Source organism: Coregonus clupeaformis, chromosome 14 (assembly GCF_020615455.1).
Source record: "Coregonus clupeaformis isolate EN_2021a chromosome 14, ASM2061545v1, whole genome shotgun sequence".
In the NCBI taxonomy this organism is placed as follows: domain Eukaryota; kingdom Metazoa; phylum Chordata; class Actinopteri; order Salmoniformes; family Salmonidae; genus Coregonus; species Coregonus clupeaformis.
In genome coordinates, this window is record NC_059205.1 from 33229534 (window position 1) to 33248113 (window position 18580).

Below are 18580 nucleotides of genomic sequence, written 5' to 3' on the forward strand. Positions count from 1 at the left end.
TTTCAAACATTTCCCTCAATTCGCAAGAGGCTGAATGTATTTCACCAGAGAAAGCATCCGAGGAAACGAAACAGCTCCCCTCTGTCTCAGTATGTGTAGCGTATCTATCTGATGCTGTCTGGTCAGAAGAGTATGACATTGTTGCCACCCATAGAATTGAATGCAAGGGAAGCCAGCGAGCAGTTGGCCTTCCTGGATATAAAAAGTGTAAAATAATAGCCAATCAGCGTTGAGCTAAACTGAGTGATCTCAGCTGTGAATGGTCCTGGCGCATCAAAAAAAAATATGAAGGGAAGCCAGTTTGGATTTTGCTTCAGACCAAACACATCACAAGCCAAACGTCATTATTGACAGAAAAAAACGTGACATTTTGCATTTCGTTGTGTTGTTCTCTTCCGGTGGCTAGCTAGGTAGCTAAAATCGCCCCTGTCCTAAATTAGCCATGGATGGAGATAGGGATTTGGACTTCTGGTTTTACTTAATTCTCTGTGCTGGCCAATGATTGTAACGGCGATTCTGATCCAACCATAAATTCATACATTGTGGCCCTGGCCTGAGAGGTTTGAAGTTCAACATGTAGCTAGATGTAGTATGCTAATGTTAACTAGCTGGCCTGGCGTACCGTTGCCCATGAAAGGAAGTTAGGCTAGTGAGCAAGTATTTTAGCCAGGTAGCTTAGGAGAACAAAAACTAAAAGCGTGTACAGTATGACAGAGTCATAGACCGTTTCGGCAACATGAAAGAGAGGAGGATGGCATTGGGGTTTCTCTACAAGTACGGTGAGTCAACATGTTTTTTCTACTTGCACACACGCACGCACACCACACACACACAGAAATCAGTGCCATGGACAGCCACATATTTAGCTTACGTTGATTGGACTAAATAGTTTTTGGTATCTTTTAGTTGTCATTGTATTAGACTAAGCATAGGTGATTAGATGATGTTGAAATGTTGAAGTTGAAATGGTGCTGGCATAGTGGAAGCAGCTCCTGTTTTTTTTGCAATTCTCTGTGGTTCTAAATTAATAGTTGTTTAGTAGTATTTGTATTTGTATTTATTATGAATTTTCATTAGCTGCTGCCAAGGCAGTTTATACAATTTTTAAAACATTACAATACATTCACAGATTTCACAACACACTGTGTGCCCTCAGGTCCCTACTCCACCTCTACCACATATCTACAGTACAAAATCAATGTGTACTTGTGTATAGTGTGTATGTTATCGGGTGTATGCATGTGTCTGTGCCTATGTTTGTGTTGCTTCACAGTCCCCGCTGTTCCATAAGGTGTAATTTATCTGTTTTTTTAAATCTAATTTTACTGCTTGCATCAGTTACTTGATGTGGAATAGAGTTCCATGTAGAAAGGAGAAGGAGTTTCGAGTGGAAGGAGTGAGTCTCAAGGAGCCAAAATGTGTTTAGTGAAATTGGCGAAATGACCAGTAGGGTGAGACAATGAGAGATCCTGTCCTGGCACAGCGACAGCGTCTTTTCTGTTCTGTTGGAGGGACTGCATGCATGGGAGGGAGCAGCAGCCTCAGTACCAAGAGGTGATCTCAGATCGGAGCGCAGAGTGGATAGGGGAGGCTGCTAGGCTACATGCTGATGCTGCCGCTGCCGCCTTTGTTGTAAGAAGGGAACGTTTGATTTCATCACTACATCCAAATTGCAGCAGACATAGCCTACGGATATTTATCACGGATTGCAAGGGGAAATACATTACAACCGGCATACCCATGTACTTATACGAGGGCAGGGGACTGCTTCTGCTCACGCTCTTGGCTGCTTTGCAGGTAATGTGTCTTCGGAACGGTTTTGTTGAGTTGAACAGGGCAGTTCTAGGACTAGTGCTTGTTTTCTGTGACGATGCTTCTTCTGTGATATGTCGGGTAACGTGCCCGCTTGTCCATTATAGCTTGCCTCTCCACGATGGAAAAAGGCTACATGGGCATGTTTTGCATGGATGCTAGATATAATGCATCCAGTATTGGGAACTTGCATATGTGATGCGTCAACAACTAATGACAATATGTAGTAGATTGATGTTTCGTGAAGATCAACCCTGCTTTATTGTAGCCGAAACCGCTAGGCTCTATTTGAAGGATGGAAAAAGCTACACTTGTTCAAAATATATTTTTGTGTTGGCTACAGTGTATCACGAGTAACTTCATTAAAATAAATCTAAACCACATAATCTATTAAACATAGTATTATCTATTAGGGTATACGTTGATTCAGTCCATACGGGGCTCAAGCAATACAATGTTTCTTCTTGAAGTCTTTTTTGTTGAACTTGCTGAGATGATAATGGCCTATACGTGCATATTTGTTGAATACATGTGTAACCTTTTCACGAGCGGACATGATATGGTTACAAAGTTGCAGTCTATTGAAGCAGGCCAGCTACTTGAATAATTCCCCCGGACCGCGGGGTTACAAAAACCTACCATTAATTATTCCTAACCCACACGGAATGAGCCTCGGGGCAATGGCCCATTCCGTCTTGTAAATAGGCTATCAGTGCAAACAACAGCTACACACACCGGTGCACTTATCGTATCTAGACCAGGTTAGTGGAATCCACAAACTCTGCCAGGGACAATGCTGAGTTAATGTTTGATTTCCGTTCCAAAAATCGCCTTTACATCAGCTGCTTATTGTGCCCAGGCAGAATTTAAAGTATCAGTGTAGCCTAGTCTAGTTTTGTAGGCTACTTATCATATTTTATAGCTAATTCTGCATATTCTGTTTTCTTCGCAATTATTTGTTTTAATTAGTAATTTAGTCCTAACTTACTTACTTGACTTATAACATAATAATTAATGAACTTTTTATTTAAATGGACAAAATATTTAAATTATTAAGCTCTGATATGAGAGACCGTCTAATCAAATATAGGCCTATTTATTTCCCCCCCAAAACGAGATATCATACTTTGAGTCGAAGAACTAGTGTGTGAACTATGCTGTTATATGCATCGTTGTGTGCTATGCCTGATAATGTACATTTTTACATTTTAGTAATTTAGCAGACGCTCTTATCCAGAGCGACTTACAGTTAGTGAGTGCATACATTTTTTCATACTGGCCCCCGTGGGAAACGAACCCACAACCCTGGCGTTGCAAGCCCCATGCTCTACCAAATGAGTGTCAGAAAGGCAGCACTACACTTCCCCCGTAATCCTCCAGTCAAATTCCGCTGATTAATGGCAAGTGGCACGGATACCCACAATGCTTTTTTTTCTGCGGAACTCTTCTCCTTTCACATTCTTTTGAGGTCCGGTCTTTCTAAAGAAATAGGATTAAGTGTATTTGGGAAATTGGGGTCGTGCTGATGCCCACCCGATATGTCTGATCGGATTTGCACATGCTTGTACACAATCAGTGAATCTATTTCAACTCAACTCTGAATAGCTTAGGCCTACTTATTATTTTTTGGGGATGTTTTAATTTTAATTTTTTATAAATGTGTTGCCCATTATGTGGTAGGCTATTAATACATTATGTGTTATTTTGTTATAGACTAGGCCTACTCACACTTGATGAGATAAGTGTCAAACTCTATATCTATCTAAAACCGAATTTGTGTTCAATTGAATTTGTGTCCATTAATATTTGTTTCTTTTTGGAAAGAAGATGGAGATAAATAATTTGTCAGGTGATCATTTATTATTCTAACAATGGCAGAAATATAATGTATCTGAAACAACATTACTGTTTTTATTAAATCAGAGATAGAGCGGGGCAGGGTGGAGAGAGCGAGAGACAGGGGGAGGAGAAAAAGGGAGCGATGATGATGATGATGTAGTGTTATGTTTGAGTAGACACAGGAATTCACACACAGCGACTTTCACCCCTACAGTTTAGTAGAAACAGTGTGTTAGGAGTTGTAGCCTAGTTTCACTGTTCCTGAATTTTAAAGTGTCTTGTTAAACAGAGCAGAGTATGATAAGGGGTCAGACATAACCGCTGCCTGAGCCTGGGCCTCCCTCTCTCTCCTCACAGAGACAAATGGGGCCTGTTCTTGCCTAGCCATGCTCCTTGGCTAATGCTTAACCCTTTTGGCCTCATTATCCTAATTGCAGTCCCCGCTATAAAAACAACAGATGCTTTTGTACTGTGGTGGAGGGTTCAGAATGTGACCAAGACTTTTCGGGGGGTAGACAGAGAAGTGCATTTTGGAGGGGGGTAACTTTGACTCATTCTCTCCCCCTCCCACCCTCCGGTCCTATCCCCGCAGATCGCAACGGAGGGCAGGGGCACCCCTCCTCTGTGCTGGCCCGGCTTCTCTGAAGATGTGTATGTCGCGGCGGTGCCAGAGAGTGCAGAGAAGGGACAGCCCCTTTTCAATGGTAAGTGCTGGATTGGATAAATTCTTTCAATGTTGCTCTTCGCTGGCTGTTTGTAGTATGTTTGTTCACACTTCAAATCAAATTGTATTTGTCACATGCGCCGAATACAACAGGTGTAGACCTTACCGTGAAATGCTTACTTACATGGCCTTAACCAACAATGCAGTTCAAGAAATAGACTTAAGAAAATATTTACTAAATAAACTAAAGTAAAAAAATAAATATAAAACAATAAAATAACAATACCGATGCTATATACAGGTGGTACCGGTACCGAGTCAATGTGCGGGGGTACAGGTTAGTCGAGGTAATTTGTACATAGGGGTGAAGTGACTATGCATAGATAATAATCAGTTAGTAGCAGAAGTGTAAAAACAAAAGGGGAGGGAGGAGCTCAATGTAAATAGTCCGGGTGGCAATTTGATTAATTTTTCAGCGGTCTTATGGCTTGGGGGTAGAAGCTGTTAAGGAGCCTTTTGGACCTAGACTTGGCACTCCGGTACCACTTGCCGTGCAGTAGCAGAGAACAGTCTATGACTTGGGTTACTGGGGTCTTTGACAATTTTTTGGGCCTTCCTCTGACACCGCCTAGTATATAGGTCCTGGATGGCAGGAAGCTTGGCCCCAGTGATGTACTGGTCCGTACACACTACCCTCTGTAGTGCCTTACTGTCGGATGCCGAGCAGTTGCCATACAAGGGGGTGATGCAACCGGTCAGGATGCTCTCGATGGTGCAGCAGTATAACTTTTTGAGGATCTGGGGACCCATGCCAAATCCTTTCAGTCTCCTGAGGGGGAAAAGGTGTTGTTGTGCACTCTTCACGACTGTCTTGGTGTGTTTGGACCATGATAGTTTGTTGGTGATATGGACACCAAGAAACTTGAAACTCTCAACCCGCTCCACTACAGCCCCGTCGATGTGAATGGGGGCGTGTTCGGCCCGACGACGAGCGTCAGAGCCGGTGTAGTATTCAATCTTAGTCCCTCATTGACGCTTTGCCTGTTTGATGGTTAGTCTAAGGGCATAGCGGGATTTCTTGTAAGCGTCCGGATTAGTGTCCCGCTCCTTGAAAGCGGCAGCTCTTGCCTTTAGCTCGGTGCGGATGTTGCCTGTAACAATGGCTTATGTTTGAGATATGTATGTACGGTCACTGTTGGGACGATGTCATCGATGCACTTATTGATGAAGCTGGTGACTGAGGTGGTATACTCCTCAATGCCATTGGATAAATCCCGGAACATATTCCAGTCTGTGTTAGCAAAACAGTCCTGTAGCATAGCATCCGCGTCATCTGACTACTTCCGTATTGAGTGAGTCACTGGTACTTCCTGCTTTAGTTTTTACTCGTAAGCAGGACTCAGGAGGACAGAATTATGGTCAGATTTGCCAAATGGAGGACGAGGGAGAACTTTGTATGCGTCTCTGTGTGTGGAGTAAAGGTGGTCTGGAGTTTTATTTTCTCTGGATGCGCATGTGACATGCAGGTAGAAATTAGGAAGAACGGATTTAAGTTTGCCTGCATTAAAGTCCCTGGCCACTAGGAGCGCCACTTCTGAATCAGCATTTTCTTGTTTGCTTATGACCTTATACAGCTCGTTGAGTACGGTCTTAGTGCCAGCACTGGTTTGTGGTGGTAAATAGACAGCTATGAAAAATATAGATGAAAACTCTCTTGGTAGATAGTGTGGTCTACAGTTTATCATGAGGTACTCAATACCTCGAGACATCTTTAATATTAGACATCACGCACCAGCTGTTATTGACAAATAGACACACACCACCACCCCTCGTCTTAACAGACGTAGCTGTTCTCTCCTGCCGATACACGGAAAACCCAGCCAACTGTATATTATCCATGTCGTCATTCAGCCCCGACTCTGTGAAACATAAGATACTACAGTTTTTAATGTCCCGTTGGTAGGACTAATTAAATAAAAATCTTCGTCCAGTTCGAGGTGAGTAATCGCTGTTCTTTTACCCAGAAGCTCTTTTCGGTCATAAGAGACGGTAGCAGCAACATTATGTACAAAATAAGTTACAAACAATGCGAGAGAAAAACAAAAACAAAATAGCTTGTAAAATGGCAGCCATCCCCTCCGGCGCCATTCTTCAGTGTTTCTGTGTGTGTGGGTGTGTGTGTGCTCCTGCCCATGTCTATACTGTTGTTTCGCTCAACACATGTAAGATGTTGAGTGCGGTGGGGGGTGACAACAAGCATCAAACATACAGTTGAAGTCGGAAGTTTGCATACACCTTAGCCAAATACATTTAAACTCCGTTTTTCACAATTCCTGACATTTAATCCTAGTAAAAATTCCCTGTCTTAGGTCAGTTAGGGTCACCACTTTATTTTAAGAATGTGAAATGTCAGAATAATAGTAGAGAGAATGATTTATTTCAGCTTTTATTTATTTCATCACATTCCCAGTGGGTCAGAAGTTTACATACACTCAATTAGTATTTGGTAGCATTGCCTTTAAATTGTTTAACTTGGGTCAAACGTTTCGGGTAGCCTTTCACAAGCTTCCCACAATAAGTTGGGTGAATTTTGGCCCATTCCTCCTGACAGAGCTGGTGTAACTGAGTCAGGTTTGTAGGCCTCCTTGCTCGCACATGCTTTATCAGTTCTGCCCACAAATATTCTATAGGATTGAGGTCAGGGCTTTGTGATGGCCACTCCAATACATTGACTTTGTTGTCCTTAAGCCATTTTGCCACAACTTTGGAAGTATGCTTGGGGTCATTGTCCATTTGGAAGACCCATTTGTGACCAAGCTTTTGCTTCCTGACTGATATCTTGAGATGTTGCTTCAATATATCCACATAATTTTCCTTCCTCATGATGCCATCTATTTTGTGAAGTGCACCAGTCCCTCCTGCAGCAAAGCACCCCCACAGCATGATGCTGCCACCCCCGTGCTTCACGGTTGGGATGGTGTTCTTCGGCTAGCAAGCACCCCCTTTTTCCTCCAAACATAACGATGGTCATTATTGCCAAACAGTTCTATTTTTGTTTCATCAGACCAGAGGACATTTTTCCAAAAAGTAGGATCTTTGTCCCCATGTGCAGTTGCAAACCGTAGTCTGGCTTATTAATGGCGGTTTTGGAGCAGTGGCTTCTTCCTTGCTGAGCGGCCTTTCAGGGTATGTCGATATAGTTCTCGTTTTACTGTGGATATAGATACTTTTGTACCTGTTTCCTCCAGCATCTTCACAAGGTCCTTTGCTGTTGTTCTGGGACTGATTTGCACTTTTCGCACCAAAGTACGTTAATCTCTAGGAGACAGAACGTGTCTCCTTCCTGAGCGGTATGACGGCTGCGTGGTCCCATTGTGTTTATACTTGCGTACTATTGTTTGTACAGATGAACGTGGTACCTTCAGGCGTTTGGAAATTGCTCCCAAGGATGAACCAGACTTGTGGAGGTCTACAATTCTTTTTCTGTGGTCTTGGCTGATTTCTTTTGATTTTCCCATGATGTCAAGCAAAGAGGCACTGTATTTGAAGGTAGGCCTTGAAATACATCCACAGGTACATCTCCAATTGACTCAAATTATGTCAATTAGCCTATCAGAAGCTTCTAAAGCCATGACATCATTTTTTTGAATTTTCCAAGCTGTTTAAAGGCACAGTCAACTTAGTGTATGTAAACTTCTGACCCACTGGAAATGTGATACAGTGAATTATAAGTGAAATAATCTGTCTGTAAATAATTGTTGGAAAAATTACTTGTGTCATGCAGAAAGTAGATACTTAACAGACTTGCCAAAACTATAGTTTGTTAACAATACATTTGTAGAGTGGTTGAAAAACTAGTTTTAATGACTCCAACCTAAGTGTATGTAAACTTCCGACTTCAACTGTACTTCAACAATTAGCATTGCTGTTATGTGGGCCCAAAACCCCATGTTGTTTGGCTTGTAAGCCAATGAAATCTCAATCTGAATCAATTTAGCCTTGTTTCTAATCATTTGCTTACACAGGCCTTTTTTTGAAGAACAGAGCACAATTCTTAAAAAAAAAATCTTAGCACAGTTTTGCTGAAATTCCAATGCATAAACACTGGGGCAAGTGTTCCTGTGATGTCTCTGCAACTTTATTTGCCTTTAGAAATATTTTTTGAGCTCTGAATTGAAAGAATTAGAAAAATGTTGAACCATTTGGAAATTAGATTACTTTATACAGTACCCTTTATGAAAAATGCATACACTTGCATAAGTCATGGAAAGTTTGAAAGACGGACACCCACTGCAATTTTTCTTCATTCTGAATAGGAAATGAAATACCAAACTTCTCTCTTCGTTTTGAAATGGAAACATGGCAGTTGTAATTCTAAAAGTGATCACATTGGATGCACTTTGCAAAGCAGTTATTGAATGGACATGGTGCTTGTGCCTCAGCACATATTTATGTGTTGTTTCTATGTTTCTGTATTTTATTCAATTTTTTTACACATACAGTACCAGTCAGTTTGGACACACCAACTCATTCCAGGCTTTTTCTTTATTTTTACTATTTCTACATTGTATAATAATAGTGAAGACATCAAAACTATGAAATAACACATATGGAATCATGTAGTAACCAAAAAAATGTTAAATAAATCTAAATGTATTTTATATTTAAGATTCTTCAAAGTAGCCATCCTTTGCCTTGATGACAGCTTTGCACACTCTTGGCATTCTGTCAACCAGCTTCACCTGGAATGCTTTTCCAACGGTCTTAAAGGAGTTCCCACATATGGCTGCTTTTCCTTCAATCTGCGGTCCAACCCATCCCAAACCATCTCAATTCGGTTGATGTCGGGTGATTGTGGAGGCCAGGTCATCTGATGCAGCACTCCATCACTCTTCTTCTTGGTCAAATAGCCCTGACACAGCCTGGAGTTGTGTTGGGTCATTTCCTGTTGAAAAACAAATGATTGTCCCACTAAGCGCAAAGCAGATGGGATGGCATATCACTGCAGAATGCTGTGGTAGCCATGCTGGTTAAGTGTCACCAGCAAAGCACCCCCACACCATCACACCTCCTCCTCCATGCTACACGGTGGGAACCACACATGCGGAGATCATCCGTTCACCTACAAGGCGGTTGGACCAAAAATCTCAAATTTGGACTCATCAGACTAAATGACAGATTTCCACTGGTCTAATGTCCATTGCTCGTTTTTCTTGGCCCAAGCACGTCTCTTCTTCTTATTGGTGTCCTTTAGTAATGGTTTCTTTGCAGCAATTCGACCATGAAGACCTGATTCACGCAGTCTCCTCTGAACAGTTGATGTTGAGATGTGTCTGTTACTTGAACTCTGTGAAGCATTTATTTGGGCTGCAATCTGAGGTGCAGTTAACTGTAATTAACTCATCCTCTGTAGCAGAGGTAACTCTGGGTCTTCCTTTCCTGTGGCGTTCCTCATGAGAGCCAGTTTCATCATAGCGCTTGATGGTTTTTGCGACTGCAAGTTCTCTTAAAGTAATGATGGACTGTAATTTCTATTTGCTTATTTGAGCTGTTCTTGCCATAATATGGACTTGGTCTTTTACCAAATAGGGTTGTCTTCCGTATACCACTCCTACGTTGTCACAACACGACTGATTGGCTCAAACGCATTAAGAAGGAAATAAATTCCACAAATTAACTTAACTTTTTACAAGGCACACCTGTTAATTGAAATGCATTCCAGGTGACTACCTCATGAAGCTGGTTGAGAGAATGCCAAGAGTGTGCAAAGCTGTCATCAAGGCAAAGGGGGGCTAGTTTTTTGGTTACTACATCATTCCATATGTGTTATTTCATAGTTTTGATGTCTTCACCATTATTCTACAATGTAGAAAATTGTCAAAATAATGAAAATCCTTTGAATGAGTAGGTGTGTCCAAACGTTTGACTGGTAATGTATGGTAACCCAAGTGGCATGCGAATCAAATGGTCAAATCTTTTATATGTTGTGTGCTATTTGCTGATGTAGGCAATAATGATTATGCAAGTAAATAATGATGTTGTCATTATTTCTGCCATGTTTTCCTTAAACATAGCTTCAAGGAAATGCATAAAGCGTGCAAGTACATGGCAGAAACATAAAGGAAAGAAGTGGTCAGTGGCCATGCTGTTTTCTCAATGGTTGTCATTTCCATTTAACACAGCTTTAGTATCAGTGTTGTGTTTGTACATCAACTGCTCTGTTGGAAATCCAACATTGAAAAGCATAGCTTGCTGGATCTAACTAGTCATTTATCTGTTTCATTTAAATCTGCTTCTAAAACATATAAATCATAAAAACAAGGAAAATATATGTAATATTACATTTTTAGCATTATAATGGACCCAACCGCAACATGAATGGAAACTGTAATTACAATGTATAATAGAAAATATGTCTTACAGTGGGGGAAAAAAGTATTTAGTCAGCCACCAATTGTGCAAGTTCTCCCACTTAAAAAGGTGAGAGAGGCCTGTAATTTCCGTCATAGGTACACGTCAACTATGACAGACACATTGAGGAAAAAAATTCCAGAAAATCACATTGTAGGATTTGTAATGAATTTATTTGCAAATTATGGTGGAAAATAAGTATTTGGTCACCTACAAACAAGCAAGATTTCTGGCTCTCACAGACCTGTAACTTCTTCTTTAAGAGGCTCCTCTGTCCTCCACTCGTTACCTGTATTAATGGCACCTGTTTGAACTTGTTATCAGTATAAAAGACACCTGTCCACAACCTCAAACAGTCACACTCCAAACTCCACTATGGCCAAGACCAAAGAGCTGTCAAAGGACACCAGAAACAAAATTGTAGACCTGCACCAGGCTGGGAAGACTGAATCTGCAATAGGTAAGCAGCTTGGTTTGAAGAAATCAACTGTGGGAGCAATTATTAGGAAATGGAAGACATACAAGACCACTGATAATCTCCCTCGATCTGGGGCTCCACGCAAGATCTCACCCCGTGGGGTCAAAATGATCACAAGAACGGTGAGCAAAAATCCCAGAACCACACGGGGGGACCTAGAGAATGACCTGCAGAGAGCTGGGTCCAAAGTAACAAAGCCTACCATCAGTAACACACTACGCCGCCAGGGACTCAAATCCTGCAGTGCCAGATGTGTCCCCCTGCTTAAGCCAGTACATGTCGAGGCCCGTCTGAAGTTTGCTAGAGTGCATTTGGATGATCCAGAAGAGGATTGGGAGAATGTCATATGGTCAGATGAAACCAAAATATAACTTTTTGGTAAAAACTAAACTCGTCGTGTTTGGAGGACAAAGAATGCTGAGTTGCATCCAAAGAACACCATACGTACTGTGAAGCATGGGGGTGGAAACATCATGCTTTGGGGCTGTTTTTCTGCAAAGGGACCAGGACGACTGATCCCTGTAAAGGAAAGAATGAATGGGGCCATGTATCGTGAGATTTTTAGTGAAAACCTCCTTCCATCAGCAAGGGCATTGAAGATGAAACGTGGCTGGGTCTTTCAGCATGACAATGATCCCAAACACACCGCCCTGGCAACGAAAGAGTGGCTTCGTAAGAAGCATTTCAAGGTCCTGGAGTGGCCTAGCCAGTCTCCAGATCTCAACCCCATAGAAAATCTTTGGAGGGAGTTGAAAGTCCGTGTTGCCCAGCGGCAGCCCCAAAACATCACTGCTCTAGAGGAGATCTGCATGGAGGAATGGGCCAAAATACCAGCAACAGTGTGTGGAAAACCATGTGAAGACTTACAGAAAACGTTTGACCTGTGTCATTGCCAGAAAGGGTATATAACAAAGTATTGAGAAACTTTTGTTATTGACCAAATACTTATTTTCCACCATAATTTGCAAATAAATTCATTAAAAATCCTACAATGTGATTTTCTGGATTTTTCTCATTTTGTCTGTGATAGTTGACGTGGACCTATGATGAAATTTACAGGCCTCTCTCATCTTTTTAAGTGGGAGAACTTGCACAATTGGTGGCTGACTAAATACTTTTTCCCCCACTGTATTTGTGAGGAATCAGTCCCAAAGTGAAAATGCTGCCACACAAACAAACATCACACAATTACTATAGTGACAGCCACCAATAGCACCTCTGAACAGGGCTGAGACAGACGATAATAAAACAGGAATATACCACCAATGTGCCATCCAAGGGCTTGGGGCCTTGAGGTCATCTGAACCAGAAAACAGCTCCAGTGGCGTTGGATTTCACAGTGTGTGCCTAGAAGTCACAGTCAGCCGAGAATGTGAGTCAGAAGAGAGATGGAGGGGGAGGGCGAGAAGGAATGAGAGAGATAAAAAAAGAGAGAGGGAAAAGGAGAGAGAAGGGGAAGAGGGAAATAGAGAGAGAGAGTAAAAGAGGGGTGGATGGAAAAGAAAGAAATAGCTTTTACTGGGCCTTCCTAAACCTGCTCCACAGCCCAACCTCCAGTTTGATCCTCCAGGTGATAATTTTGCCTCTCAGTTGGCTTGTGGATGGGCCGTGACCAGGGGTAATCAGGTTCCCATTTGTCTGCCCCCCTTCACCCCTCCCCACCTTCCTCTCTCCTCTCCTCTCTCTTTACCCTCCCTCACCTCCTCTTCTCTTCTCTCCTCTTTCTTAGCCCTCCTTTACCCCTCCCCCAGCCCTCCAACCTCTATGGAGAGAGAGCTTCCCTGACAGGGAGAGAGACGCTGCACTTCTGTGTCATTGTAATGTGCTGGCCTGGAGCTGGAGCTGCATGGGGCTCAGTAGCTCAGTGGTGTGGGATGATGCTAATGAATGCGCCAGTCGCTAATGAAAGTCTCCTGTGGCATGTTTTGAAAGACAAAGCTCCCATGGTGTGGAGGGAGTGTTAAGCCCCCCCTCATGTTTTCTAACTCCACTTTCACCATGCTGCTTGTGAATATTGTTTTTACCAGGAAGTAGGGAAACGGGCTTTTCAAGAAGCTCCTAGCCACATGAGGTGTAGTGTGGAGCCTAATGCATGACACCTTTCTATTTTTGTCTTTCTGTGAGAATGCCTGCCTCCTGTGCATTTCATTACATTTTTAATTGCACCCTTAGGCCCTAAATAATGAATGGAGACAGTGAATCTTGTAGCAGTCATTCTCCTCAACCATACCTCAGTGTTAATGCTCATTGTAATAGAAAATCCTTCCTTGTTATGTCAGAAATAATCTAGCTGCCTCATTGTAATATGCATGGACCTATCCTCATTTAGAAAAGCTATTAGTGAGCGTAGTTATACTAGGCTCTCTCTGTAGAGCTGGGGCAGTTTCCTTCCTCCAAGTTTGGCAAGAGGACAGTTGTGAATATGACTGTAACCCTATCAGTATACAGTATTAGGTAACAGTAATACGATCACTTTGTTCTTGCTGCAGTTGACCCCGTGGAGAGTGGAGACAGTAGGAGAAGGGGTAGGGTGTAAGACGTTTCAGCCCACCTCACTGTCTCTGAAGGTGATTCATTTCAGTAATTGATTACCAGAATACACACCCTGAGAAGATCATAGAGAACAGCAGCATTCACACGCAAATTTCATGGAATAAATAACAAAGTTAAAAGTTTCTCGGCCCAAAACACATTCAGTTCTGCTTGGGTATTCTCTATAATGGCAATTCCTCCACAATACACAGGTCATTGTTGAAATGTGAAGACGTAATGTTTTGTTAGGTGATGCAGATCAGAGATTAGCTATTGGTTGGCCTTAGCGAACGCTCCATCAGTTTTCAATAGAATCGTTCAGGTGTATCTGGACAGCGTTGGTTAGCAGAGCAGCGGAGGGGAAAGAGAGGGAGGACAATTATTTATATGAGGTCTCCTCTCTCCTCTCTCCTCTCTATCCGATAATGTGGAAAGCAAGGATTTTTGCTTTTTGTTTGTGAATGTAAAGCTGCATCAGGCTTAGGAGGTTTCCCACTGTCGGGGCCTCTCGTGACCTTGTCTAAAGCAGGGGACTATTTGTTTAGGACTGGCTGATACTGAGTCCCTGAGTGGAGAGAAAAGACCAAACATGGCCTGTATATCTACTCCCCTCTCTATACTCATCACTAGTCACCACCACAGCTAAGCTACCACCAGTGAGTGTTCCTATAGAAAGGACGTTTTAACATTCATGTCATGTTCGTTTCCTGTTTGATGGAAATTACTCATCTGATGAAATCAGCAGGTAAAATGGGCAGTATGGCTGGCGATGGTAGTATGGCCTGGGTCTTTGAGCTGCTGGTTAATGGAATACTGGCTATAGAAAGCTGACATGTAGTCAATTGTCTTAAGGCTTAAAAATCCTTCTTTAACCTGTCTCCTCCCTTTCATCTACAATGATTGATGGATTAAACATGTGTCAATAAATCAAATCAAATCACATTTTATTTGCCACATGCGCAGATTACAACATGTGTAGACCTTACAGTGAAATGCTTACTTACAAGCCCTTAACCAACAATGCAGTTTTAAGAAAAATAAGTGTTAAGTAAAGAAATAGATAAGTTTAGAATAAAAATGAAAAATTATTTAGCAGCACTAAAATAAAATAACAGTAGGGAGGCTATATACAAGGGGTACCGGTACAGAGTCAATGTGCGGGGGCACAGGTTAGTCGAGGTAATCAAGTTAATATGTACATGTGGGTAGAGTTAAAGTGACTATGCATAGATAATAAACAGAGAGTAGCAGCAGTGTAAAAGAGGGGGTGGGGTGGGGAGACAATGCAAATAGTCCGGGTAGCCATGATTAGCTGTTCAGGAGTCTTTTTGGCTTGGGGGTAGAAGCTGTTAAGAAGCCTTTTGGACCTAGACTTGGCGCTCTGGTACCGCCTGCCGTGCGGTAGCAGAGAGAACAGTCCATGACTAGGGTGGCTGGAGTCTTTGACGATTTTTAGGGCCTTCCTCTGACAACGCCTGGTATAGAGGTTCTGGATGGCAGGAAGCTTGGCTCCAGTGATGTACTGGGCCATACGCACTACCCTCTGTAGTGCCTTGCGATCGGAGGCCGAGCAACCAGTCAGGATGCTCTCGATGGTGCAGCTGTAGAACTCTTTGAGGATCTGAGGACCCATGCCACATCTTTTCAGTCTCCTGAGGGGGAATAGGCTTTGTAGTGCCCTCTTGGTGTGTTTGGACCATGATAGTTTGTTGGTGATGTGGACACCAAGGAACTTGAAGCTCTCAACCTGTTCCACTACAACCCCGCAGATGAGAATAGGGGCATGCTCAGTCCTTTTTTTCCCCCTGTAGTCCACAATCATCTCCGTTGTCTTGATCACGTTAAGGGAAATGTTGTTATCCTGGCACCACACGGCCAGGTCTCTGACCTCCTCCCTATAGGCTGTCTCATCGTTGTCGGTGATCAGGACTACAACTGTTGTGTAATCAGAAAACTTAATGATGGTGTTGGAGTTGTGCCTGGCCATGCAGTCATGGGTGAACAGGGAGTACATGAGGGGACTGAGCACACACCCCTGAGGGGCCCCCGTGTTGAGGATTAGCGTGGCAGATGTATTGTTACCTACCCTTACCACCTGGGGGCGGCCCGTCAGGAAGTCCAGGATCCAATTGCAGAGGGAGGTGTTTAGTCCCAGGGTCCTCAGCTTAGTGATGAGCTTTGAGGGCACTATGGTGTTGAACGCTGAGCTGTAGTAAATTAATAGCATTCTCACATAGGTGTTCTTCTTATCCATGTGGGAAAGGGCAGTGTGGAGTGCAATAGAGATTGCATCATCTGTGGATCTGTTGGCGCGGTATGCAAATTGGAGTGGGTGTAGGGTTTCCGGGATAATGGTGTTGATGTGAGCCATGACCAGCCTTTCAAAGCACTTCATGGCTACAGACGTGAGTGCTACGGGTCGGTAGTCATTTAGGAAGGTTTTCTTAGTGTTCTTGGGCACAGGGACTATGGTGGTCTGCTTGAAACATGTTGGTATTACAGACTCAGACAGGGAGAGGTTGAAAATGTCAGTGAAGACACTTGCCAGTTGGTCAGCGCATGCTTGGAGTACACGTCCTGGTAATCTGTCTGGCCCTGCGGCCTTGTGAATGTTGACCTGTTTAAAGGTCTTACTCACATCGGCTACGGAGAGTGTGATCACATAGTCATCCGGAACAGCTGATGCTCTCATGCATGTTTCAGTGTTGATTGCCTCGAAGCGAGCATAGAAGTGATTTAGATCGTCTCCCGAGTGGCGCAGTGGTCTAAGGCACTGCATCGCAGTGCTAGCTGTGCCACTAGAGATCCTGGTTCGAATCCAGGCTCTGTCATAGCCGGCCGTGACCGGGAGACCCATGGGGCGGCGCACAATTGGCCCAGCGTCGTCCAGGGTAGGGGAGGGAATGGCCGGCAGGGATGTAGCTCAGTTGGTAGAGCGTGGCGTTTGCAACGCCAGGGTTGTGGGTTCGATTCCCCACGGGGGCCAGTATGAAAAAAATAATAATGTATGCACTCACTAACTGTAAGTCGCTCTGGATAAGAGCGTCTGCTAAATGACTAAAAATGTAAAATGTAAAAAAATGCTTCCCTTTGTAGTCTGTAATAGTTTGCAAGCCCTGCTACATCCGACGAGCGTCGGAGCCGGTGTAGTACGATTCAATCTTTGCCCTGTATTGACTCTTTGCCTGTTTGATGGTTCGTCGGAGGGCATAGCGGGATTTCTTATAAGCGTCCGGGTTAGAGTCCTGCTCCTTGAAAACGGCAGCTCTACCCTTTAGCTCAGTGCGGAAGTTGCCTGTAATCCATGGCTTCTGGTTGGGGTATGTACGGTTACTGTGGGGACAACATTATCGATGCACTTATTGATGAAGCCAGTGACTGATGTGGTGTACTCTCAATGCCATTGGAAGAATCCCAGAACATATTCCAGTCTGTGCTATTAAAACAGTCCTGTAGCTTAGCATCTGCGTCATCTGACCACTTCCTTATTAACCAAGTCATTGGTGCTTCCTGCTTTAGTTTTTGCTTATAAGCAGGAATCAGGACGGTAGAATTATGGTCAGATTAGCCAAATAGTGGGTGAGGGAGAGCTTTGTATGCGTCTCTGTGTGTGGAGTAAAGGTGGTCTAGAGTTTTCTTTCCTCTGGTTGCACATTTAACATGCTGGTAGAAATTAGTTGGAACGGATTTAAGTTTCCCTGCATTAAAGTCCCCGGCCACTAGGAGCGCTGCCTCTGGATGAGCGTTTGCTTATGGCCTTATACAGTTCATCGATTGCATTCTTAGTGCCAGCATCGGTTTGTGGTGGTAAATAGACAGCTACGAAAAATATAGATGAAAACTCTCTTGGTAAAAAGTGTAGTCTACAGCTTATCATGAGATACTCTACCTCAGGTGAGCAAAACTTTGAGACTTCCTTAGTATTAGATTTTGTGCACCAGCTGTTGTTTACAAATATACACATACCGCCACCCCTTGTCTTAACGGAGTCAGCTGTTCTATCCTGCTGATGTAGCGTATATCCCGCCAGCTATCCATGTCGTCGTTCAGCCACGACTCGGTGAAACATAAGATATTACAGTTTTTAATGTCCTGTTTGTAGGATATCCGTGATCATAGGTCGTCTATTTTGTTTTCAAACGATTGTACGTTGGCTAATAGGACTGATGGTAGAGGCAGAGTACTCGCTCGCCGTCGGATCCTTACAAGGCACCCTGACCTACGTCAAAGGAGATGGTGGCAGAAACATTATGTACAGAATATATTACAAATAAAACAAAAAAACACACATAATAGCACAATTATTCCAATTCAAGGGATCATAGCTTTCACCTGGATTCAGCTGGTCAGTCTATGTCATGGAAAGAGCAGGTGTTCCTAATGTTTTGTACATTCAGTGTATTCTCCTGCTTTTCAGATGAGGAGGCTTTTTAAGCAGGGATGTAAAGTGAGTCAGTCACAGCAGCATTATTCAGCAGAGGCTTTCCTCTCTAAAACTGGGTTAATGAAAAAGCCCAAAAGCCTAATTGAACTTAAAACACACTCCTTTCGCATGCAGCCACCCTGCCTCCCCAACCCCCCACCACCTATGTTACCCTACTTTCAAATTTATACATTTTTACTTCCACCCCCCAAGCCGTTTAGTTTCAGATGTTTTTTTTGTTCAATTAAACGGGCTGGGCCGATGAAAGGTGACTGTGTTTATAGTCTACTACTTCAACCTCAGTTCAAGTGCTTTTCAACGCTAGTACGTTGACCGTGTCCACTGAGCAGTCTGTATCTGGCTCCACTGACTGGGGGTTCAAACCCCGAGCCGGCCTGGGGAGACACAGTTGACCGATTTC

General features: G+C 43.2%; 1 protein-coding gene across 1 annotated transcript in view; it reads left to right on the forward strand.

The window, feature by feature from the left end:
• The first annotated feature begins 1535 nt into the window (after nt 1-1535).
• Nucleotides 1536-18580, forward strand: part of LOC121580997 (cadherin-2) — a 98537-nt gene continuing 81492 nt past the window's right edge. Inside the window, exons 1-2 of the mRNA XM_041896274.2 lie at nt 1536-1797; nt 4244-4355. Of these exons, the coding sequence (XP_041752208.2) occupies nt 1741-1797; nt 4244-4355 (169 nt within the window). The 5' untranslated portion in view covers nt 1536-1740. The remainder of the gene's footprint in view (nt 1798-4243; nt 4356-18580) is intronic.